Genomic DNA, 25,680 nt, shown 5'->3' with positions numbered 1-25,680 from the left:
TTGGGTTGGGTGGTTTAGATGATTATGATGCTGCATAGGGTTGTTCTTATTACAAGATAAATAAATGGTGCTCGGGATTAAGCTTAATTTGAACATGCATTGCATAAGCATGGCTCATACAAATAAACTAACGGAGAATGACCAAGTGAAAAGAGTTAGGCATCGATAACGATGGGTAGGGTTTGGATATGATACTATAGTATCTATTCCCAACCAACTTTTAAAAGAACTTTTTCCTGCACTCATATTTGATCGGATAGCAACTTCAGTGTCCATCCCCATGTCTTATATCTACCTATATACTTGCTTCTATGACATGCATTTTAGTTAAATGAAATATGTTTTCTTTTTAATGTACCTTATTTTTTATAATCAACTAAATCTAGTAAAACAAAACTGCTGTTTAATATTAAACTAAAATTCTATTTCTATGATTGGTTGGATTGGGGAACAGCTGACTAATCTTAACTAGATGAAGATGAAGCCACAAAGACATTAGATGACAAGAGTTAGGACAAAGTTTTGAAATGAGAATACAGTGTGTGGAGACTGATAAGTCACCAACTAATTTGTGTTAATTGTATAATATTTTTTAATTTCAAATTTATATATCAAATAACATGTGGCTGAGGCAAGATGGGTATTAAAGTAATTAGATTTGCATCTGTTGAATAAACTGAGAGAGAAGGAAGAGAAAACTTGTTGAACATAAAGGCTAATTTTATTGATTATCAAAAGTTAATTACAGAAGTTTATAAAAGAGGTATATATAGACCTCTGTTCTGTTATTGTAACAAATTGTAACTAACTAACTGAACCTAACCAACTCTAACTGATTCTAACCAACTCTAAGATAGGTGCTGTCAGCAAAAGCTAGCAGCCCTTACAATTAGTTTACAGAACTGTTTTCACAGTTGACTAACAACATACTCTAATACCCTCTCTCAAACTCAAGGGGAAGAGTTTTCAGGAGAAACACTCTTCACATTGAGTTTTCCTTGAAGAACTTCAAATCGTGATGCAGAAAGAGGCTGGGTGAGAATATTAGTCCACTGATCTAGAGCTGGAACATGGACAATAGTAAGCTGCTTGGCGAAAATCTTCTCTCCTACAAAAAAGACATCAATTTCCATGTGTTTGGTACGGCTGTGAAAAACTAGATTGTGTGCAATAGAAACTGCACTCTGATTATCACAAAAAATAACAGGAGTAGTGAATGAAATTTGCAATTCTGTTAGCATAGTATGAATCCAAGTTAATTCAGTGGAAGTCTGAGTTATACTGCGATACGATACTCAGCTTCTGTACTAGACCTGGCAGTAACTTTCTGCTTTCGAGACCACCAAGAGATTAAGTTTGTACCAACAAAAATAGCAGTCCCTGAGGTAGAGCGCTCGTCATCCACATCTGATGCCCTGTCAGCATCACAAAAAGCTCGAATAACTAAGGGTTTTGTAACAGATGTAGGTTGAAGAAGCAAACCATGAAACAAAGTGCCCTTCAGATACCTTAATATCCTTTTTACCACTGTCCAGTGAGAATCCAAAGGAGCAACCATAAATTGGAAAACTTTGTTGACAGCAAAACTTATCTCAGGTCTAGTAAGGGTAGCATACTGTAATGCACCAAACCAACTATAGACCTGTATAAGGTTGGATCATGAAAAGCATTAGCACTATGTCGAGAGAACTTGTAGTTGGATACCATTAGAGAAGAGAGAGTGAGCTTCATCCATGTTAGTCTTGTGAAGTAAATCTCTAATGTATTTGGTCTGAGTCATAAGGATAGAACTGTTGGGTAGATACTTGATTTCCAGACCCAGGAAATAATCTAGATGATCAAGCTGCTTGAGCGAAAAAGAAGGGTTTAACTTGCATGTAATCTGCTGTATTTGTGAAGGTGAACTACCTGTTAGAATGATATCATCCACATAGACCAGGAGATAAACAACATGCATCTGTTGGCAAAAAATGAATAATGATGAATCACTTTTGCTTCCAATAAAACCAAATTGCAGTAAAGTAGATTTTATCCTGTCAAACCATTGCCTTGGAGCCTGTATTAAGCCATAAATGGCTTTGTTGAGTTTGCATACCAATAACTTATCTGTAACTTCAAAACCAGGAGGCTGAGTCATGAAAACAGTTTCTTCAAGTGACCCATTCAGAAAAACATTATTTATATCAAGTTGAAATAATTTCCACCCATAGACAAAGCCAAAGTAAGGATGATCTGAATAGTAACAGGTTTGATTGTAGCGCATGAGTTGAGTTTCATGTCCATAGAGCAACGCTTCAATCTCTGCGATGGACAGAGTTCGCTTTTTGCTTTCGATAACAGAAACCACCGACGTGTAATCTGACGATAGTCCTTCAAGCAGCGTGTCAACGTATTCCTCATGACGAACAGGGACACCAACACCAGCAAGTTCATCCACAAACCCTTTGATTTTTCGCAAGTACTCAGTTGTTTTGCCATCAAGAGTAACTACTCTCATGGCAGTGCGAAGTTGTCGTGCTCAAGTTTTCGTGTGAAGGCTAAAATGCTCATGAATTTTATCCCAAACCTAATAGGAATGATCTGAACCAAGAACACGCAACACTGATTTAGGAAGAGTTGACTGCAACCATACCAAGAGTGTTTGATCTTGGACTTCCCAGGCTTCATAATCAGGGTTGATATGATTAGTAACACGATCATCTTCTGTGAGATAACGAGGAGGAATAATCGGATTAACCACGAAACGTTGCAATCTGTGTGACTTAATAACTGGTTCAACATGTTGACGCCTGTGAAGATAGTTGGAATTATCAAGTTTTTCAGCCACAGAGTTGGGAAATGATTGGGGAATTGAACTGGAAGGAGCAGAAGCCATGAACACAGAACATTGGACCTTGTAAAGGAACTAGGAATTCAAAAAAATGGCTCTAGATACCATGTTGAATAAACTGAGAGAGAGAAGGAAGAGAAAACTTGTTGAACATAAAGGATAATTTTATTGATTATCAAAAGTTAATTAATAAAAGAGGTATATATATACCTCTGTTCTGTTATTGTAACTAACTAACAGAACCTAACCAACTCTAAGATGGGTGCTGTTAGCAAAAGCTAACAGCCCTTAAAATTAGTTTATAGAACTGTTTTCACAGTTGACTAACAGCATACTCTAATAGCTTCAAAGCTTTTTCAGGTAAATACCTGGATCCAAATCCTTTTAGTGGGTAATTTTGTCCCAAATTACAGGATATCAGATTGCGTTGTTGTATTGTTACCTAGAGTTCAATGCGTGAACACTCACATAAGGCAAATCAGGTAAGATGGTAGGGTTGCTGCTTTATGCAATGTTATCAAAGCCAGACCGGATTGGCTGGTTCAACCAGAAAACCTGCCTGGTGTCTGGTCCAATACACCCATATAACCAGAGCTACTAAAAACTGGCCAAACCAGTGAAAACTGACGGTTCTATGGGCTGAACGGGTTTCTGGAAACAAACCAAAAAAACGAGAAGATAAAAAATGAAGCGGAAAAAGATGATGTATAGAGAAGGAAGGACTAGTGTAAAAACGAGAGGCAAGCAGAGTAGTGCGACTATGGAAGAACTCTGGTGGGCTTGCAATGGCGCAAAACGAAATGGTGGCTGCAAATGGCACCTCTTGGCATCATCTGCTGGTGGTGGGTTAGAATTGTGGCTTTGATAGAGGAAGAAGAAAAGACACCATTCATGTATCTTGAATTTCTAATAAAAGCTCAATACTCTACTGAATAAAAGACAAAGGGTGAAAGACTCAATGAGCATTGCAACTCATGAGGCACATTGAAACTTACCAACACACACTTGTTGCCTATCATCTGCTTTTTACTATTGCATTTCACTTCATATAATTAATTTTTATAAATTATTATTTTTTATTTTAAATTATCCTATATTAATCCTAAATATATACTAGTACTTTTCCCTTAAAGTAATTATTATCGTAGATTATTATTTTGAAAAAAAATTAATGTATTTGATGTTTGGCTAGGAAAAATTAAATAATAATCCTATGAATAATTTTAATGTTATCAAGTCTATATTATCAGTTAATATATTTTCTTGTAAATTTAAAAATATTATTTAATAACATAACTGGTTCAACCACGATTCAACTATGGCTAAACCATTGAAGCTTTAATCAGTGTCTTGACTGGTTCAATGACCGGTCCGGGTTTAAAAACATTAGTTTTATGACCTAGAGTTCATGCATTGAAGTCCTGGAAACAGCCTCTCTGCTTGTGGGGCATAAGTCTGCTTACATGTACCTTCTATATACTGTAATATGGTATTAGAGCTAGGTTATTCTTAACAGAGGAATAATGAAAGTGGTTCTCCACCGAGGACCTATTGCCCCCAATGAACCTTTCTGCTCGCTGCATATCTTCCAGCGACCCTTTCTCCTTTTCCAATGCTTCTCCAGCAACCGCTATCACATGCCAAACAATTTTCTTTTCTTTCTTTCAGCATGCGTTTTTCTGTTTGCATGAACAGTAACATGAAGCGCTGTGAGCTTCCGTTCACCATTGCTGAGTCTTCTTTCTCCAGCGCAACCACACTCATGGAATCGCCCCCCTCTGGCAAGCAAAACTCTGCTGCACACGAACCCATGCAGGGTCCTGGTCCGTGAACTTCACGCACATAACACGTGACGCATCTCTGGCTAGTGTCACACTGATCTTCTCTCCCTCCACCTCAAGGCATCCTAGGGGGATCTTTTTGCTTTTTTCACCAGTGAACAGTACCTGTTGCCATCACGGAAGATTGCCACGCCGTCCACGTGCGCAGCCAACTCAAAACACCACTGCATGCAGCCCCACGCAGGGCCCTGGCATGTGAAGTTCACGCACATAACGCGTGACGCATCTCCAGGGAGCATCACACTGGTCTCCATCGTCACAGCAGGCCTTCTTTTCTATTGGGTTTACCACATTTGTAACAAGCTTGGTTCATATCACACATATGCTCCAACTTGAGGGGGAGTGTGAGATTATGTTTTGATAGTATTCCTGATATCTATTTCCTATTAATCAGAAATTGATTGATCTTGTAATCAATACTGATTTTCTTTTCTATATTATAAATAGCATGAGGTGTGGTCAACATTGACACACAACATTACACACTAAAACACTATTATAATTATATATGAAATTCAGAACTTATTCAAGTTATCCGTCCTTCTTAAAAGCTTATGCTTGTTTAGTAAAAGTGCAAGCTCAGCTCGGCATTATAGCATATGTTGAATATAGTTGAATGTCATTAATTTTCAGGAATTGAACACTTAAAATACTATATATAGAATAGTCTTAGTTAGTAGATTGAGCAGTAATATAAAAATGGGATATGTTTGTATTTATTTATGTATAAAAATACACACTACGATTTGATTCTCATGGAATTCAGCCATAAACAATATCAGGGTGCTAAAAATAACCCAATAGATTAATCACTTGCTTATTTGCTGGTATATTGTCCATCATATATTGAATATGATAAGAATGCTAGCACAGCAGGCATCTGGTACTGTAAAGTTTGGTATTTAGTTAACCACTCATGCAAAACATGCCCAATAGGTATCAGGATGATTGGCTCAAGACATCAGCAAACTCTTTGCAGCACTGGGAGAAGGCTCCTCTAGAGCCCTATGCTCTACAGAAACCTGTAAGTTCATTATCACTTATGGCTGCTGTTACTAATGGAACCTTGTCTATCATATAGCCTGACTTAATTACCCGATGGGTAATGAACTTAAGAACTTGCTTTCATTTAAATCATTATATGCATTGTTGGTTGCAGATTACCTATCATGTTGTATGTCCCGACATTGATCCCCTTACTTCTGCTGCTGCTGATTTTTTTCAACAACTAGGAACAGGTAAATAGTGGTAATTATGCTTCAATTAATTTATAAGGACTATTTGATGATGATTACAAAATGCATTTTGCAACGTATTATGCTTTATGATGGATTTGATAATTTTTGTATTTATGTCTACTTATTTATCATGTATTATTGACAGTAAAAAGGATGGAAGAAAATGTGGAGAAACCATAGCTAAATCCTGTCTCTTAGGAAAGAAAAGTCATATCTTTTTTATGGATGTAGATGCTATTTGAGGTGCTTAGAGCATTTTGTGTTTCTGGACTTTCTTGTGTGTTGTACTAGTTGAACTTGAATGCAACAATAGCTGATTGCTGTTGCAGAGCAGAATGCATCCAGATTGCTATGCATTGTGACTGCTGATTTAAGTTTCACCTAATTTTTTTCCCTTCACTCGGATTATGTATTGATTTGTTCTTTTAGTCTGATTTTGCTTTTATTCTTTTCAGTGTATGAGACATGCAAGCTAGGTACTCATTCACCTCAAGGCTTGGGGAATCAGATGGAGATAGAGTCCGCAAAGTTGTCATCTTGTGGTTTTGTTTTACTTGATTGCCCCCAATCAATAAAGATTGAGAGCAGCAATGCATCTCTTGTTGGTTCAGTAAGTGATTATTTTTTATCTTTATCTAATGGTTGGGACCTGACTAGTTATCTCAAGTCTCTTTCAAAGGCACTTAGAGGTTTGAAAATTGGCTCTTGCTTTTCTACAAACCCCGGCGAAGGAAGTAACAGTTCATGCTTGGTAAGTGACTTGTTTAGTGGCTCAATTTTGTAGATTGAATGGTTATTTTGTTCCCTAAGTGCTAATCAGACCAAATTATGATGAGGCTTTAACAGCCTAGTTGGTTGTTTGAAGCATTAATGACATGACACTGTTCATAGAAGAAAATAGTTTTCTCAAAGCATATTTCTCTTTTTTTTTTTAAATCGTAGATCTACGTGCATTGATGCTTTTGATCTCATTTTTTCCTTCTTACATTTAGGTAATCTATGTGGTGTGCCCATTTCCTGATCCCACTGCAATTTTGCAAACTGTAATCGAATCTTCTGTTGCCATTGGATCGGTTGCCCAACAGTCAGATAGAGAGAGGAGATCTAGCTTGCACAGCCAGGTTGTGAAGGCATTAAGTGGCTTGACCACTGTCGATGAAGCTTCAGCGTCTAATATCCTTGTGCTTTCTGGGTTTAGTATTCCAAAATTGGTCTTGCAGATAGTTACAGTGGATGCCATTTTCAGAGTCACAAGCCCATCTGTTAGTGAGCTTGTCATTTTAAAAGAGACTGCCTTTACTGTATACAGCAAGGCTCGTCGCATTTCACGTGGAATCTCTAGTGATTTTGCTCAATCTGCATTTCCTAGATCTCATTCTGTTTTGACACAAATGCCTTCTCCCATCTCTGGGATGTGGAAAGACTGTGTTGGTCCTCGAATGGCAGGACATTCTCTTCCAAGAGAGGGTGACATTGATGCTAGCTTGAGGCCTGGTACTTGGGATAATTCTTGGCAACCAACAAGGACTGGGGGGTTAAGCTGTGATCCAAGTAGAACTGGAGATAATTTTCTTTATGATGAAATTCGTTACATGTTTGAACCCCTTTTTATTCTCGCAGAACCAGGTTCTCTTGAAAATGGTATTTCAGTTATTGGTAGTCCCACTTCAGAATCTTCCAAGGCATTGGCAGATGACAGTAGTGGTAACTATGCACAGAGTACAAGTACAGCTGGAAATGCGGAGTCTGCTTCAAGCACTGATGGATCTGGGTCCGATCCGGAGACTCCTCCAAGCCTACATTGTTGCTATGGATGGACTGAAGACTGGCGTTGGCTCGTATGCATCTGGACAGACTCAAGGGGAGAATTACTGGACTGCAATATTTTCCCCTTTGGTGGAATAAGCAGCAGGCAGGATACAAAGGGTCTGCAGTGCCTATTTGTTCAAATTCTTCAGCAAGGTTGTCTGATACTTCAATCTTGTGATCCTGGCCTTGCAAAGCCTCGAGATTTTGTGATAGCACGCATTGGAGGTTTTTATGAGCTCGAGTACCTTGGTAAGTCTGTCTCTGCCTCTCTCTTGTGAGATATATGATATATAAATCAGTTTTGGGGCATGGTACATCCCCTCATGTAAAATGGCATGGCTGATGACATTGGCTAGGACATACGGTGTAATTTTCTGGAAGTTAATTGAAAAACACTTCTACAGTCCTAAAGATAATGACCAATTCACACATTGTTGCATACATGTGTGCATAAATTCCCTCTGGTACTATTTCATCTATCTAATACATATTTATTTTTGCTGAGCAAAAAAAAAAAAGTGTTCATAAATTCCCTGATATTGGCCATACCTATACTGATACCGGTGTCAGTTGAGACTGTTGAGTGAGAATTATTGCATAGTACCCAATGGTGATGTTATTTGCATGGTTATGAAGTGGTTGGTGGGTCATTTTTTCAAATTCTAATATATTATACACCACAGGACTTCTTAAAAAAATCGTGAAGTTTAAAACCAGTTCCATTGAAATTTGGGTGGGTCCAGTGTAGGTTTCGATAAGTTCAGTTATTGCCAATCTGTAATGTGTAAATGTAGCAGTGGTGTGCAAAAGCTTCCTTCTGAATTGTGTGAAGCAATATCTCACAGAACAAGTGAGCATCTCACTTGTAATAATGCAATTTAGCTGGCTCCATTTGTTTTAGTACATTCACACAAAATATTTTGGATTAAAAGCACAGTCACTTTTAATTATCTAATTTATTTCATCAAATGTATATAACAAATTATCAAGTGATTTCATGTCAGAAAATTCAAGAATAAAAGAAATTAGAAAATTCATTATCTCCTCTGTCATGTTATAACTAATTATTATTATTAGAGAAAATTACATTGACACCCCATGTGGCTTCTTCAAATTGCACACAATACCTCTGCCTTTTTAACGTTCACAGTGACCCCCCTTAGAGGGGTACACATGCAATGCATTTATTGAGAAACAGGGCATGTCACTACAATGTATTTCAAACAATTAAGGGGGTTATTGTAGGGGTTAAAAAGGTAAGGTATCATTTTCATCTTGAAGAAACCATAGGGGGTGTCAATGTAATTTTCTCTTATTATTACTATTATTGTTGTTGTTGTTTTAGCCTGTGACATGTAAGTTAGAACTGATTCTTGCATTTTATTATCTATATATGATTCCATTCACCGTTTAGTTTATCAAAATGAACTTTATTTCTTGTTGATAATGATGAATTTTGCCAGAAGTTTGAGGTGTAGTCCCAGATTTATTTGAATTTTGAACATGTGGGTTTAGACCATATTCAAACTGTTCCAACCTTAAAGTTATACACACAAAGGTTCATGGTCGGTTGTTGGCATATTTACATACATCAAAACATACATCAAAAGTAAATTGGCTTTATATTTACAACACTTTAAGTTGAGAAGCTAGTTGGTGTACATTTGCTCCTTATGTCTGCATCTATACATGCTTTCTTACTTTGGCATTTTATTCAAACAGAGTGGCAGAAAGCCATTTATTCAGTTGGTGTATCTGAGATGAAGAGATGGCCTCTGCAATTGCGGAAATCTATGTCTGATGGGATGTCTGCAACTAGTAATGGTTCTTCTTTGCAACAATCAGATATTAGTTTGATCCCCGAAAGAACTCTTCCTTCCTCACCTAGTCCTTTGTACAGCCCTCATACTAAATCCACTAGTTTTATGAAAGGCAGTTTAGGGCAACCTACTGCAAGAAAGCAGCTTATGGGTGGACATTCTATGGTTGACAATTCTAGGGGTTTGCTTCATTGGGCACAAAGCATTAGTTTTGTTGCAGTTTCCATGGACCATACGTTACAACTAGTTCTGCCAGCAGATTCATCAACTCCTGGTGAGTTATCTTTACTAGAATAATTTTAACTTCTATGTTCTTTTCTTCTTTCATTAAAGAACACTAATTTAGTACCCATCCTCAACTACAATGGTTAGGGTTTGGGTAGGGTACTATAGTATTTGTCCCCATCCTCACATTTTATAAAAAAAACTAGTCCCCAATCCTGCGTGGATAGAAAATTTAGTGCCCGTCTCTGTATCTTGTTAATACGTAGATACACTTACCTAGACCCAGTAGTCTAGTACCCATGCTTAGTTAAATAAAAGTGTTATGTCATATCCTGATTATAAAACATGACAATCAAAATATGTAGTTAGATTCATATCTATAAAGTAATTAACTATAAAACATAAGTCCAATTATGTCTAATAATTTTATATTCTTTGACTTTTCAAATTCATAGAGATTGGTATCTGTAATTTTAGGAGAAGAAAATTATCTTTATTTTTGTACATTAATCAAAATTACAAGAGAATTATATAGGCAGAGGAGGCTAGGAGAGACTCTACCACCCTGTTTACAAAAAAAATATAATGAGAAGATAGGGAGAAATAAAGGAGAATCAAATCAAATCAAATCAAATTTGAATAATCTAATCTTGATTGATTTTAACAAACTAAATATTCTAGAATAAAGGAGAATAAAATCAAATCAGAACTGAATAATTTGATCTTAATCTTACCTACTTAAATCTTCTAGAATTCTTATTTGAACTTTAAATTTAAAGTAAAACACATACAACTGTCAATACCCCCTCAAGTTGGTGCATAGATGTCCTACATGCACAACTTGCTTATAAAGAAATCAAAATTAGGTCTGAATCCTTTTTTAAGAATGTTTGTCACTTGCTGTGAAGTAGGAACAAATGGCATGCAAATTAGGCCTACATTCACCTTCTCTTTTATAAAATGTCTATCAATTTCTACATGCTTGGTCTGGTCATGTTTAACTGGGTTCTGGGAAATATTAATTTTAGCCTTGTTATCATAGTACAACTTCATGTGGAGTCATAGGAAGTTGCAACTCTTGTATTATTTTTTTTAGCCATAAACTTTCACAGACTCCTTGTGCCATTGCCCTACATTTAACCTCTGCACTACTTGCCACATCATTTTTTTTTCTTTTTTTGCTTCTCCAAGTAACCAAATTTACCAAACCAAAAGTACAATAGCCAAATGTTGACCTTTGGTCAGTAATGGATTCAGCCCAGTCCACATTTATAAACTATTGGAGTATGTAATTGTACAATTGTGAAAACAGTTTTGTAATCTAATTGTAAGAGCTGTTAGCTTTTGCTAACAGCACCCATCTAGTGTTAAACAGCTGTAGTATGATGATAAGGGCAGTGAGCTTTGACTAACTGCACCACATTAGGATACAAGGCTATATTCTGTTAGTTTTTGTTAGAGTTAGTTAGAATATGTTTTCTGTTATGTTAACAGGACACAGGTCTATGTACCTCTGTATGTAACTAACTGCAACTAACTTTTCTGATCAATAAAAATCAGTTTCACTTTTGTTCATTTTTCTCTCTTTTCTCTCTCTTAGTTTGTTCAACCTGGTATCTAGAGCCATTTTTACGTAATCATGGTTCCTTCGCAAGGTCCAGAGTCCTGCGTTCTGGCTTCCGCTCCTTCGAATTCAGTTTCAGTGGTTTCCCAACTCCATTGCCGAAAAACTTGATGATTCCAGTTATCTTCACTGGCATACATGTTGAACCAGTTATTAAATCACATAGGTTGCAACGTTTTGTCGTCAATCCAGTTGTTCCTCCTTGTTACCTCAGAGGATGATCAAATTGCTGATCGCGTCAACCCTGGCTATGAAGCCTAGGAGGTTTGGCTGATCGCGTCAACCCTGGCTATGATCGAATTGCTGCTCCTGGTTTGGCTGCAATCCACTCTTTCAAAATCGGTATTATCGCGCATTCTTGGCTCCTGTCATTCCTATCAAGTTTAGGATAAAATTCACATGTACTTTAGCCTTCATACGAAATCTTGTGTGCGATAGCTTCGCACTGCGATGAGAGCAGTTACTTTTGACAACGAGACGATTGAGGAGTACTTGTGCAAAATCAAAGGGTATGTTGATGAACTTGCCAGCATCGACGTTCCTGTTCGTCACGAGGAATGCGTTGATGCGCTCCTCGAAGGTCTACCGTCTGATTACGCGCCAGTGGTCTCTGTTATTGAAAGTAAAAAGCACACTCCATCCATCGTAGAAATTGAAGCTTTGCTCTATGGTCATGAAACTCGACTCGCGCTACAACAGAGATGCCCATGTGATAAGTTCTGCTTTGTTAAACTACACTCAAGGATATTTGCATCCAAACGCTTATAAAACTGGTGATTCTGGTAGTTCTTGAGGTTCGTATGGTCGCGGTGCCTTTTCGGACTGAGGTGTTGGCCGTGGTGGTGGTGTCTTCGGCAGAGGATGCAGCAGTGGACAATTTGCAAACTTCCAATGTCAAATCTGTCTTAAATATGGGCACACTATCAATGTTTGTCATTTTAGGTCTGATGTGAACTTTCAACCTCACGAATCTCTAACTTTCATTGATCCTACCATACTTCGACCCATCCCCTACTCTACTGGTTCAGTCAGAACCTCCAACACCTGGGTTAATCCGAATTCTAAGAATCCTGCTCCAGGTCACAGCCAACCCAGTGCAATGCTCACTAATTCATCCTCTCATGGGAATGGTCAAGTTGGTACCACCTGGATTCCAGATTCTAGAGCGAGTTTTCATGTGACTGGTGACACAGAATATTAAACAATTCACCCACTTCGATGGACCAGATCAGATATTCATAGGCAATGGTGAAGGTTTAAGTATTTCTAACATTGGTTCCTCATCATTTGTGTCTCCTAATGATGTTGGCATAACCTTTAAACTTCACAAATTATTACATGTTCCTTCAATTTTGAAAAATCTGTTATGTGTTAGTCAATTTGCCAAAGTTAATTCTATTTTCTTTGAATTTCATCCTCATTTGTGTCTTGTTAAATCTCACGAGACCAATAAGATCCTTCTTAAAGGAGTTTTTGGTGTTGATGGACTTTACTCCTTTCATAATCTCAAGCTTCAAGAGTCCTTCACTGCTGATGTCTGCATCTACTATTTCAAATGCTGACTTCTCTAGTTCAGCTCTCACTGTTAATAATAATAGCTCTACTGTAATGTCTAATTCTGTTGTTTCTTCTTTCAATGTTGCTAATCTCGGCATGCTAGGTTAGGGCATCCTAATGATCATGTAATGAAAGTTGTTCTCACTCATTGTAACATTTCTTCATTGAATAAAAGTTCCACAGGATTTTGTTCTTCTTGCTGTATGGGCAAATATCATAAATTACCCTCTCATAGCTCTACTTCTGTTTATTCTCCTTTTTAGAGCTTATTTTCACAGATTTGTGGGGACCTTCTCATATTACCTCATATTCTGGTTATAAATATTATGTCTCCTTCATTGATGCTTTCTCTAGGTATACCTGGATATTTCCTATAAAGTGCAAGGTTGAAACCATTTCTGTTTTCCAAGCTTTCAAGTCCATGGTTGAATTGCAGCTTAACACCAAAATTAAGAGTATTCAGTCTGATTGGGAAGGTGAATACAGACCTTTCTCTACTCTTGTAGCCTCCTTTGGCATCTCTAACAGACTGGCTACCCACACTCATCACCAAAATGGTGTGGTTGAAAGAAAACATAGACATATAGTCGACTTGGGTCTTACATTGTTGCATCATGCATCTTTACCCTTGCAGTTTTGGGATTATGCCTTTACTACAGCTGTATACCTCATTAACAAGCTTCCCACCACTTCCCTCAAATTTGCTATTCCTTTTGTTACCTTGTTTAATAAGAATCCTGATTATCATTTTCTTAAAACATTTGGATGTGCCTATTTTCTTTTATTGAGACCATACCAGACACAAAAACTGAATTTTCGATCTCAAGAATGTTTATTTCTGAGGTCTTCTTCCCACAAGGGATACAAATGCTTATCCTCATCTGGTAGAGTGTACATTTCTAAAGTTGTTTTGTACAATGAATTAAGGTTTCTCTAATCTGATCTGTTTCCCCTTCCACTAATTCCATCACCAGCTTTTCCTACTTTAGTCTCAATCCTAATCTTTTTCCACCTTTTGTCACATCGATACCTCAATCATCTCAAATGTCACCTGCTGATACAGCTTCTATTCCCCTTGTTCTCCCTGGGTTTTCTCCTTTACCAGCTCATTCTCCCATCACCATTGTTTCTGTACCTCAAAATTCTACTTCCTCTGCACCTGTCTCTGTTCAGCCTCTAACTTCAGAGTCAACTACACTTGCTACATCCTCTTCAGAGTCTGTTTCTGTACCAAATTTTGTACCAGTAAATACTCACCCTATGCAAACTAGGTCTAAATTTGGAATTCACAATCCTAGGTTACATCCTTCTCTGTTTCTTACCCATTCTGAGCCTAAAACTGTAAAACAAGCTTTGGCAAATACAGACTGGCTTACTGCTATGCAGTAAGAGTATGATGCCTTGCTGAAGAATAAGACTTTGGGACTTATTATCATTGCCTCCTAAGAGACAAGCTATTGATTGTAAATGGGTTTTCAGGGTGAAGGAAAATGCTGATGGTTCCATTAACAGGTTCAAAGCACGGTTGGTAGCCAAAGGATTTCATCAAGTTCATGGTTTTGATTTTCATGAAACCTTTTCTCCTATGATCAAGCCTGTTACTATTTGGATTATTCTTACTCTTGCTTTGTCTAATGGGTGGAAATTATTTCAACTTGATGTAAACAATGCCTTTCTGAATGGGTCACTTGAAGAAACTGTTTTTATGGCACAACCTCCTGGTTTTGAAGTTGCAGATAAGTCACTGGTCTGCAAACTCAACAAATCTATCTATGGCTTAAAACAGGCCTAAGACAATGGTTTGACAGGCTAAAGTCTACTCTGCTGCAATTTGGTTTTGTTGGGAGCAAAAGTGATTCATCCCTATTCATCTATCGGCAATAGATGCATGTTGTTTTCCTTTTAGTCTATGTAGATGATATAATTCTAATAGGTAGCTCAACTTCTCTGATTCAGCAGCTTACATACAAACTAAACACTGCCTTTTCACTCAAGCAGCTTGGTCATTTAGATTATTTCTTGGGTTTGGAAATCAAGTATCTATCCAACAATTCTATATTGATGACTCAGAGCAAATACATTAGAGATTTACTTCACAAAACTAACATGACATGGCTGAAGCTGACTCTATTTCTTCCCCAATGGTGTCTCCAACTGCAAGTTGTCTAGACATGGTGCTGATGCTTTTCATGATCCAACTCTATACAGATCTGTAGTTGGTGCATTACAGTATGCTACCTTTACTAGACCTGAAATCAGTTTTGCTGTCAACAAAGTTTGTCAAGTTATGGCTGTCCCTTTGGATTCTCACTGGACATTGGTGAAAAAAATATTAAGGCATCTGAAGGGCACCTTGTTTCATGGTCTGCTTCTTCAAACCACTTATGTTACAAAGCCCTTGGTTATTTGAGCATTCTGTGATGCTGACTGGGCATCTGATGTGGATGACAGGCGCTTACCTCAGGGACTGCTATTTTTCTTGGTCCAAATTTAATATCTTAGTGGTATCGCAAGCAAAAAGTTACTGCCAGGTCTAGTACTGAAGCTTAGTATCGCAGCATAGTTCAGACTTTCACTGAATTGACTTGGATTCATACTTTGTTGACATAATTACAAGTTCCATTCACCACTCCTGTAATCTTTTGTGACAGTCAGAGTGCTGTCTCTATTCCACACAATCCAGTATTTCACAGCCGTACAAAACACATGGAAATGAATGTTTTTTTTGTAAGGAAGAAGATTCTGGCCAAGCAACTTTCTATTGTCCATATTTCAGTTCTGGATCAGTGGGCTAGTGTACTCACTAAGCCTCTTTCTGCATCAAGATTTGAAGTTCTCATAGGCAAACTCAATGTGAAGAGTGTTTCTTCTGAAAACTCTTCCCCTTGAGTTTGAGGTGGGGAGGGGGGGACCTCATTAGGATACAAGGCTATATTCTTAGTTTCTGTTAGTTAGAATCTGTTAGTTAGTTAGAATCTGTTTTTTGTTAGGTTAACAGGACAGAGGTCTATATATACCTCTGTATGTAACTAACTGCAACTAACTTCTCAGATCAATAAAAATCAGTTTAACTTTTCTTCAGTTTTCTCTCTTTTCTCTCTCTTAGTTTGTTCAACATAAACACTTCAATGCCTTGCTGCTCAGTTTTCTTAAAAGATAATCATCTGCTCATAGCACTTTTTAATTACCTCAATCCTGTAATCTACCTCAAGGTATTCTCCATGTGGTGAGTGCATGAATTGACTCACTAAACTTACTGCAAAGGCTGTCTGGCCACCATCGGATATGAGATAAATAAATTAATCTTCCCTATTATCTAAGGTATCGAGTTGTATCTACTGAATTTTCTTTGTCTTCACTTCCATGTTTTTGATTAGGATCTATAGGAGTTTTAAGCTTTCCTGCAACCCACTTACCCACATCTCAATTTCTTTGAGAAGGTCTAGAACATACTTTCTTTGTGACTCAACAATTCCTTTCTTTGATCGTCCAAGCTGTCCCCCAAAAAATATTTTAAGGACCCAGGGTCTTCAATCTGAAAATCAGCTGAAAGGGAAGCTTTCAACTTATTTATTTCGTTGAAACCATCCCCAATAATGGCAATGCTGTCCATATAAAAACAGTTGGCACTGCCCAGAAATTTTTTGACAAACTTACTGTCACTTTGACATTGAACATACCTTTGCTACAGCTACAAATTTGTGACGATTACATTTTTCAAAGTTGCACTGCACTAATATACTAAAATCCTGTTTTGGCATATGACATAAATAAAGGAAATTCAGACAAATATCCTTCAAGTACTTGAATCTATTATGGATTTTCAGTATGGATAGACTTCATCATTATTCTTGTTGAGAATCAGTATTGATATTCTGCATTCATTGTAATAAATATAGTTTATAGGCACATAATCTCTTATTTAGAGGAAATCAAATATCCTTCATTTATTTGGAACAAGTGCAATAAGCCTATATAAACTCATTCGTGCTGTATTCAGACACATGGTTCCAGTCTCAATATGCCTCTGTCCTTTCTCTTTAACAATTTTCAACTTAGGATTTCTGGATAAAAAAACTTATAGTTGTACAAAGGAATTGGAGAATGGACTCTCTAGAATTTCACAAGCAACCAAGAAACAAAATTTTGAATTTGCAATGCTGCCTCATATTTTAATATTGTTAATGAAGTAAATCATGTAAGTATTGATAGCAAAAACTTTTTGGAGGAGGAACTGAAAGTGGTGGTGGTGGTGGTTTGTCTATTTCAGGTTACATAGAAGGTTTCACTCCAGTGAAGTCTCTTGGTTCTACGTCTTCTGCATATATTCTAATTCCTTCTCCTAGCATGCGGTTCCTTCCTCCAACAGTTCTTCAACTCCCCACATGCCTCACAGCAGAGTCACCACCACTAGCTCATCTGCTTCACAGCAAGGGTTCTGCTCTTCCGCTCTCTACTGGATTTGTGGTTTCAAAAGCAGTACCTTCCATGAGGAAGGACTATAGAAGCAACCAAAAAGAAGAATGGCCCTCTATACTGTCAGTGAGCCTCATTGATTATTATGGAGGTACTAACATCCCCCAAGAGAAGATTGTCCGAGGAATTAACAAGCAAGGTGGTAGAAGTTTAAGCTGGGAAGCTAAAGATTTTGAAATTGAGACCCACTTGGTTCTGGAGTCTCTTGCAGCAGAGCTTCATGCCTTGTCATGGATGACGGTAAGTCCCACGTACTTAGAGCGGCGAACAGCACTTCCTTTCCACTGTGACATGGTTCTAAGACTAAGAAGACTTCTTCATTTTGCTGATAAAGAGCTCTCCAAGCAGTCAGAGAAATCTTGACTATGATTTATATATATACAATGGTTGCGACAAAACTCTTATCATTGATTAGAGAGGAAAGACAGCCAAACTGAGCTGAGTAGACTGTATCATACTAGATACACTGTGATTACATGTAAATTAAAGGTAGAAGCTGATGTGTTCCTGGATGAAATAGATTTAGCAATTGTTGGGAATGTACATGAGCTTTTCTAGAACAGCTGATTTTAACACAGATTAGCATGATTGATAGAAACTGTTGATTTTAGCATAGAATACCGTATTTTCGCTCTTTGTAGCATGTGGGTCTCCGAAATTTCATTTCCTTTGTAATTAGATATTGTAAGACAATAATGTGCTAGTAACTAATTTTATGCTTAATATTGGTTTCCTAGCTATAATTAATTTGTGTTGAACAATATTTGGCGCGCTGTAAATGATTGGTAGGTTCTCGGTGCCAACGTAGTTGGTATTTCCTTTTCCATAGTGATGCCTTTGCACTCCCAACTTTTATAAAAATGTGAACTCTTGCAATGAACGGATTTTTTTTGTGGATTTTGTCCTAGAAACATTCCCCAATCCCAATACTAATTGATTGCAACATTGGCTTTAAAAGGTTTGAAAATGGTTATATATACATTCTTCTTGGGGATTACTAACGTGACTATTCCTTTATTTACATGTCATATTCTTAGTTAATGAATTGTGCATAATTGGCTTGATATTGTGTAAGTCTCTTGGGAGATGACTTGGAAACTTTATATATCTTCGAAAGATATTATATTAACTAAGGGAAATATAAGCGTTATTGCGTTTGTGTGTTTATATTTCTATTTTGCTATTGAATTTTATTGCATTAAATCTTGCATATTCAAATAATTTATATTATTATAAATCATGTATGTTAATTCTTGTTTTTTTAATATATGTTATCTATTTGTAATTTTTAGCTTTAATGTCTCTTATGTTTATGGTAATATAATAATTAATATATGAGAAAAAAAGATTATAAATTAGCAATGTAAAATTTTTTATCATTTTTTAATCACAATATGATAAATTTGTTGACTTTTAAAATAATTATTTTAAAATAAACTCTTAATATATTTCCATAAGTAATACAATTAAAATTAGTATCAATTTAATTTTTATTTTGTCTCTAGCTTGTAACTTTTACATCTATTTATTTTTAAAAAAATATTTTATGAGACCAACACTAATTTTTATGAGAAAAAAATGAAAATTATTAAATATATTAAGTATAAAAAATTTCTCTCACAAGATTGCATGTGCATCCGCCTGTAGCCGTAGGAATGGTTCCTAAGTTTGAGTTTGTATAGATTTACGAGAATGAAGTCATAATAATTATAATATGGTGTGACATTAATTTTCCACCTTACAAGGTAAATCCTTGAAATTAAAATACATCATGCGTATCACATTAGAAAAAGTTTAAATATTATTTTCTTTTTTTACTCTCATAATAAAAAGTTAAAAGTAAATATACCACGTACTTCTTACTATATAAATGAATATAAAATTAAATAATGTGGAAAATTTATTATTCAATTCATTTCTGGCTACAAAACGAAAAGTTTTTTTAGTGAAAATTCTTTTGGCATGAAAACATTTTCACCAGGGGTCAATTAGCCACACTTGTAAAATAATCATGAAAACTCAGGTGTAAAATAATCATTACTCCAATAATAATTAATATGGTAGCATTCTCTGTATTGGGAAAGTAATCTAATAATATGCCACCCCTCTAACTATGACTAATATAGTAATATGTCACTCCTCTAACTATAAGAACAAAAACTGCTTTGACGGAGAAAACGGAAAAGGCTGAAAGGAAGTACGCATTCCAAGGAGCATAAAGTAATGGAAAGTGAGAGATGTTTCCGTGTAGTTTGCATGGTGGCAAAATCAGGAGGAAATATACATAAGGCAAGCTAGGGTTGCAGGGTATATATTGACGAGGATGTTAAGAGGAGGAGTCTTGTTCCACTGTGGAATAGCGAGGGAAGTAATTAATTGCAAAGGAACCACCTTTGAAGAGAAAATATTAAAATAAAGAACAGAGACCGGTCGAGATCAAGCGAGATGAAAAGGGTAATGTTACTGGTATTGTCATGCCTATGGATCGAATCATTATTGACGGTGGTCCGGGGTGAAGACCCTTATCTCTACTTTACATGGAATGTTACTTACGGCACCATCTCTCCATTGGGTATACCCCAACAAGGCATTTTCATCAATGGCCAATTTCCAGGACCCAATATCAATTCCACCAGCAACAACAATCTAGTTATCAATGTCTTCAATAATCTTGATGAGCCATTCCTTTTCACTTGGTACATATAGATATATATGTGTGTGTGTGAGAGAGAGAGAGAGAGAGAGAGATTTAATGCATGGTTGTTCATTTTAAACTAATTTTTGCAGGAATGGCATCCAACACAGAAAGAATTCATGGCAAGATGGGGTTGCAGGAACTAACTGCCCCATTCCTCCAGGGACAAACTTCACGTATCGTATCCAGGTGAAGGACCAAATAGGCAGTTACTTCTACTACCCAAGCACAGCCATGCATAGGGCAGCTGGTGGTTTTGGTGGCCTTCGTGTAAACAGTCGCTTGCTTATTCCTGTGCCTTACCCAGATCCTGAGGATGAATACACCGTTCTCATTGGTGACTGGTACACAAAGAGTCACACCATTCTGAGGAAGTTATTGGATAGCGGGCGCTCTCTTGGTAGGCCTGAAGGTGTCCTTATCAATGGCAAAACAGCTAAAGGTGATGGAAAAGACGAACCACTCTTCACCATGAAGCCTGCAAAGACCTACAAATATAGAATATGCAACGTTGGCCTTAAGAACTCCCTAAACTATAGGATCCAAGGCCATTCCATGAAGCTTGTCGAGATGGAAGGCTCCCACGTGGTGCAAAACATGTACGACTCTCTTGATGTGCATGTAGGGGAATGTTTTTCTGTGCTTGTTACAGCGGACAAGGAACCAAAGGATTACTACATGGTGGCTTCCACACGTTTCACCAAGACTGTTCTAATAGGTAAAGGTATCATTCGTTACACAAATGGTAAGGGTCCTGCCTCACCCGACATCCCCCCGGCTCCAGTGGGTTGGGCTTGGTCTCTTAACCAATTCCATACCTTCCGTTGGAATCTCACCGCTAGTGCCGCCAGGCCCAACCCTCAGGGTTCCTACAAATATGGTCAAATCAACATTACTCGTACTATCAAGCTCGTTAACTCAGTTAGTAAGTCTAACGGTAAGCTTCGTTATGCCCTTAATGGTGTCTCACATGTCGATCCCGAAACTCCACTCAAGCTAGCTGAATACTTTGGAATTTCGGACAAGGTTTTCAAATATGATACTATCCCAGACAACCCATCACCTAACATTGGAAACGCTGTAACCGTACAACCAAATGTTCTTAACATTACCCATCGCAACTTCATCGAAATCATCTTTGAGAACCCTGAAAAAACAATCCAATCATATCACTTGGATGGTTATTCGTTCTTCGTACTCGGGTGAGTAAGCATTCATTCATTCTTTACATATATTGATTGCACGAGCCCCACCCACCACTTACATAAATATCATCGTGCATGCATTTTCAACAACGAATATATATGAATGAATGCTTAATTAATTAATTAATTATATTTCTTAATTTCTCATTTTTTATATTTACAGCATAGAGCCAGGCACTTGGACCCCAGAGAAGAGGAAGTCCTACAACCTTCTAGATGCCGTGAGCAGACACACAGTTCATGTGTTCCCAAAATGTTGGGCCGCCATCATGTTGACATTCGACAATGCTGGGATGTGGAACCTAAGATCGGATATTGCTGAAAGTCGCTATCTTGGCCAGCAGTTATACATTAGTGTTTTGTCCCCTGAGCATTCTCTTAGAGACGAGTACAATATGCCAGACAGTAACTTGCTTTGTGGTCTTGTAAAGAATTTGCCAAAACCAGCACCATACTCCTAAGAACAACGTTCTACATTTTTTTTTTCATAAGGCAAGAACAATGTTCAACATTAAGAACTAGCCAATTTAATTTTAATAGAATAGCGTAGGATAAAGGGTTGGAGTTGATCAATGTGTATAAACTCGTTTGGAAAAGCGTTCAAAGTTTTCAACTTTTACACTTCTTCCGAACAAATATAGAGTTGATCATATGTATTTTAAATAAACTGAATATACATATGGAAAATAATATTTGGACCGCCAAAATCCTTCTTTTTCATTTATCTTAGCTTTCATGTTCAAAAGCAAAAATGAACCCTAATTAATCTGAAATTTAATTGAGAGAATTAAATAAAATCTAATCAATAATTATTTGTCATTAATTAAACTCAAATAATATCCAAAATAGTAAGAAACACCAGTGAGAGAGAGAAATATAGATATTTTTAGGTATAATATAAAAAAAAGAAAAAGAAATGATAGGCTTTAGCTAGGTTGAAAAAAAAAATAGATGTTCAAATATCATTGTAGACGTGTTTGAACAAGTTAGATATTATAATTAATAATTTATGTGTGCATATTTTAAAGTTTAAGTAAATTTCCAAAATAAACACAAAAAATATCATTATTTAATAATTAATAATAATAATCTATAATAATAGATAAAGGCGATATAAATTGTTGTAATCACTCCTTGTTTTTTTTTTATTTGTTCATTTTATCCTTGTTGATGGATTGACAAGTGCACAAATTCGTCTCAAGTAGTAAAGTTAAAACAAGTCTCAGTGTCAAATCCACTAAAATTGTGTTTGTACTTAAGAAGATGAATATTTGATTAATAAAAGAAGTTAAAGAAATTAAATTGATTTGAAAAGAGTATGAGAAAAACAGAAAATTAAATTGGTAGAAATTTAAAATAAAGAAGAGAATAAATTAAACATGAATTTAAATTAATTACTTGAAAACAGAAAAAAAATGAGAAAAGCTAATATTATTATAGAAGTTAAATCCAAAAGATGAGAATGTTGGGAACTTAGCCTACCAAAGCTACTCTTGATGTAATATTAATGTTTTTTTTTATTTACAATTATTCAATTTACACATGCATCTACTAATATACTTTAACCAAGATCCCTCTAGTGAAAGAGTCTAGTTTATCTACTTGTCTCCCAAATCTTTTTGCTGAGATAAAATAGTAAATTGCATTAAGAAGAGATGTATAACAGGCTAAACAAAATCAACATATCCTTAGTGATGACTTTATTTAGATGCCATTTTCCAGTTTTATTAGAAAATAATATTTTCCAACGCTACTCCTAAAACTTATCATGCAAATGGGTGATCAAGTCATGCCATAAGTAATAATATTAAGCACAAGAAAGGATAATACAAAAGTAACATTATTAAATAGATAAGAAGAGAAAATTACATCAAAAGTAGTTAGTTGTCAAGTTCCCAACAAAGAGAGATTTAACCTTTTATTGTCATATGAGGTATTACAATTGCAAGAGGAGAATATTTAGTAAAGGGAGGAATAGATAAGAAAGGAAATGGAGGGAAGGAATGACTCCTAATGTTTGTTTCTCCTTCTTCTAGCATTTTTCTTCTATAAAGAATTGTATAATCTTAAATTTTCTTTGTTTTTTCCTTCTTCTCTCCTTCTTTTATAGGTGTAGATCAGCTTAGTTTTCACGTAACCTTCACGATGAGTGCACTTGTCGCACTTAGCGAGTATGACGGTATTCGTGTTGTAATCACAATGAGTGCACTTGTCGCACTTGTCACGTGACTTGCGCTAAGCACGACTCTTTCCTGAATTAGTCTTGCTTTCTTGAATTATCCTGTTGGCACTATGTGTGTTGTTCCCACTAAGCCTGAGTCTCACACTGAGCACCTGGAACGCGCTAAGTGCGCTTCTTTAGATTTTCAATTTTCTCTTTTGGGCTTTATTTTACCCATTAAGCATCATAAATTCATCAACTTTTAATATTTTTTGCACAAAAACTTAAATAATGTTAAAATAATAATTATTTGTACAAAAAATAAGAGAGAAAAAATATAAATTCTTATATACTTTAACTCCAAAATATACTTATAAATCGCAGTTAGTCAGTTATCAATCCTCAAATATTTTTGCATGTTTAAAACAAAAATAACAACATGTACAAATAAGGAATAAAAAAATGAAAAATCTTGATGTAAAGGTTCCCTTCATTTGTGAAAAGTACATTCAGACTAAACAAATAAAATTCAAAAGACTTTTGTAAACAAGTTTTCCCACAAAACAATGCTAATTCACTAACAAAAGAGAAATTCCCACATTGTTACCTTGTTCTACATGCTAGGCTTAATCATTAACAATTAGGGAGCAATTGAGTTCAAGCTTCCATCAATTTTAAAGTTGCTTCCCCCCCCCCCCCCCCCCCCCCCCCCCCACATGTTCATATGATGGAATGGATCATATATACCCATCCTTTGACTAGTTGAGTTGATGAAGAGTTCAAATACTATAAATCATGCAAAAAGAAAATTCACATCTCAAATTGGAGATTTAATGCAATGTAGACAAGGTAAAATGGGAAAATTTAGACTTGGTTCTCTATATAACTAGCGATTGATTTGAAAACTGGAATATGGGTTTGCTGGAAATTGAATGAAACCTCAACATCACAAACAACAACATTGAACTTTTCACATGGTTTATGTTCTGTTATCTTTATATAACTTTTCACATGGATTCAACTTGCAAGAACCTCATTTATTTAGGTCATATAGTGGATTTGGAATCTCAGGCTACAGACAAAAACAAGGCAAGCCATTTAACATTTTGTGTCAAGTCTTTAAACCTCAAAAATGCGCAAGAAATAATGCATTTAGCTTTGAGGGACGTTATGGAAAGGAACAAATATACCCTTAATATACTCACACTGCTACATATAATTAGAAAAACATTGAAAAGAAAACTAGTTCAGCAATTTACCGTTCCATTTGAAATGCAGAATTACTTGTCGGTTTACATAACAGACCAAAGACTGCAAACATGGATAATACAACAGGGAGAGGTCCACTTTTTTACTTTCATTTGGTTTCACACCTAAAAGCAGAAAAAGAGTTCACAAGATGAAATGATTCATACATTTCATTCCATGATTTTGAATTAATTAAATAACACAAATGTGGACAACGATGAATATTATAATCAACTATACTAAAGCTGATATGCCCAAGTCCATTAGCAAGATGCAAACCAATATGGACAGCGAGCAATTGGACAACAAAATGCGAAGAAGGCATAAAAGGACAATTTTAGCACCAAAGAAATGGAAGGATTATGTGTCTTAGACCTTATAGTGTTATCCTTTATGGTTCTATTTTAGTAGAATCATCACTCAACATGTTCTAGAATGTTCTTATCATGCATTTTGTTAGTGAGGTAGGCGTTAATGGCAATTCTGTTAGGATTCAGATCTGGTGACTGAATTATTTTTTCTATTTTGTGAATAATACATGGAGTTATGTGGAGGGAAATGGATAGATGGCACTACCTTGTTCGCTTAGTTGATCTACAAACAGTGTAAACTAGTCCATGCCCTAATCTCCCTTTTAAGGGTCTATTTATTGTTCCTCTTTACAACTGTCCTAACAGTTGTAACTAGCTTAACAATATTTTACTACCAGTGTAATCAAGTCAACATTTTTCTATACTATAGCATTACATCACCGCATTCCTTCTGGTTATTAGTCATCAGCTTCTGAAGTATGTATTTATTTGTGACACTGTTGTGCTTATTACATGCTTGTTGATATATGAGTATTGTATTATATTAGTAGTTACGTGCATTGTGAGTGAACTTTAGTTTTCCTTTTGAGATTCAATACATCGATTAATACAAATAGTTTGGATTAATCGATGTATTGAG

The 25,680-nt window shown here is 36.2% G+C and overlaps 2 protein-coding genes across 5 annotated transcripts in view; both read left to right on the top strand.

Annotated features, from left to right (window-relative positions):
* The window catches only part of LOC100781873 (mediator of RNA polymerase II transcription subunit 13), a 55,665-nt gene extending 37,522 nt beyond the window's left edge, over window positions 1–18,143 (top strand). For all 4 annotated transcript variants that reach the window (XM_014764290.3, XM_014764289.3, XM_006591367.4 and 1 more), the window contains 6 exons: window positions 5,608–5,695; window positions 5,831–5,909; window positions 6,365–6,660; window positions 6,902–7,967; window positions 9,441–9,812; window positions 17,215–18,143. In XM_014764290.3, the coding sequence (XP_014619776.1) occupies window positions 5,608–5,695; window positions 5,831–5,909; window positions 6,365–6,660; window positions 6,902–7,967; window positions 9,441–9,812; window positions 17,215–17,783 (2,470 nt within the window). In that variant the 3' untranslated portion in view covers window positions 17,784–18,143. The remainder of the gene's footprint in view (window positions 1–5,607; window positions 5,696–5,830; window positions 5,910–6,364; window positions 6,661–6,901; window positions 7,968–9,440; window positions 9,813–17,214) is intronic.
* A 1,684-nt stretch (window positions 18,144–19,827) lies between these two features.
* LOC100782413 (L-ascorbate oxidase homolog) lies at window positions 19,828–22,027 on the top strand. Its single transcript, XM_003538471.5, has 3 exons — window positions 19,828–20,116; window positions 20,208–21,317; window positions 21,484–22,027. Exons 1-3 carry the CDS (start codon window positions 19,866–19,868, stop codon window positions 21,779–21,781), a joined length of 1,659 nt encoding a protein of 552 aa, XP_003538519.1. The 5' UTR covers window positions 19,828–19,865; the 3' UTR covers window positions 21,782–22,027.
* The last annotated feature ends 3,653 nt before the right edge of the window (window positions 22,028–25,680 follow it).

This window comes from Glycine max, chromosome 11, assembly GCF_000004515.6.
Source record: "Glycine max cultivar Williams 82 chromosome 11, Glycine_max_v4.0, whole genome shotgun sequence".
In the NCBI taxonomy this organism is placed as follows: Eukaryota; Viridiplantae; Streptophyta; class Magnoliopsida; order Fabales; family Fabaceae; genus Glycine; species Glycine max.
The sequence above is the reverse complement of the archived record's forward strand: the minus strand, read 5'-3'. Positions and strand labels throughout refer to the sequence as shown.

What these genes read in the sequence shown, in the direction of transcription:
- LOC100782413 (XM_003538471.5), top strand. Translation starts at nt 19,866, where the DNA reads ATGAAAAGGGTAATGTTACTGGTATTGTCATGCCTATGGATCGAATCA. An exon ending in GAGCCATTCCTTTTCACTTG is followed by an intron (nt 20,117 to 20,207) that starts GTACATATAGAT and finishes TAATTTTTGCAG; the next exon opens with GAATGGCATCCAACACAGAA. An exon ending in TATTCGTTCTTCGTACTCGG is followed by an intron (nt 21,318 to 21,483) that starts GTGAGTAAGCAT and finishes TTATATTTACAG; the next exon opens with CATAGAGCCAGGCACTTGGA.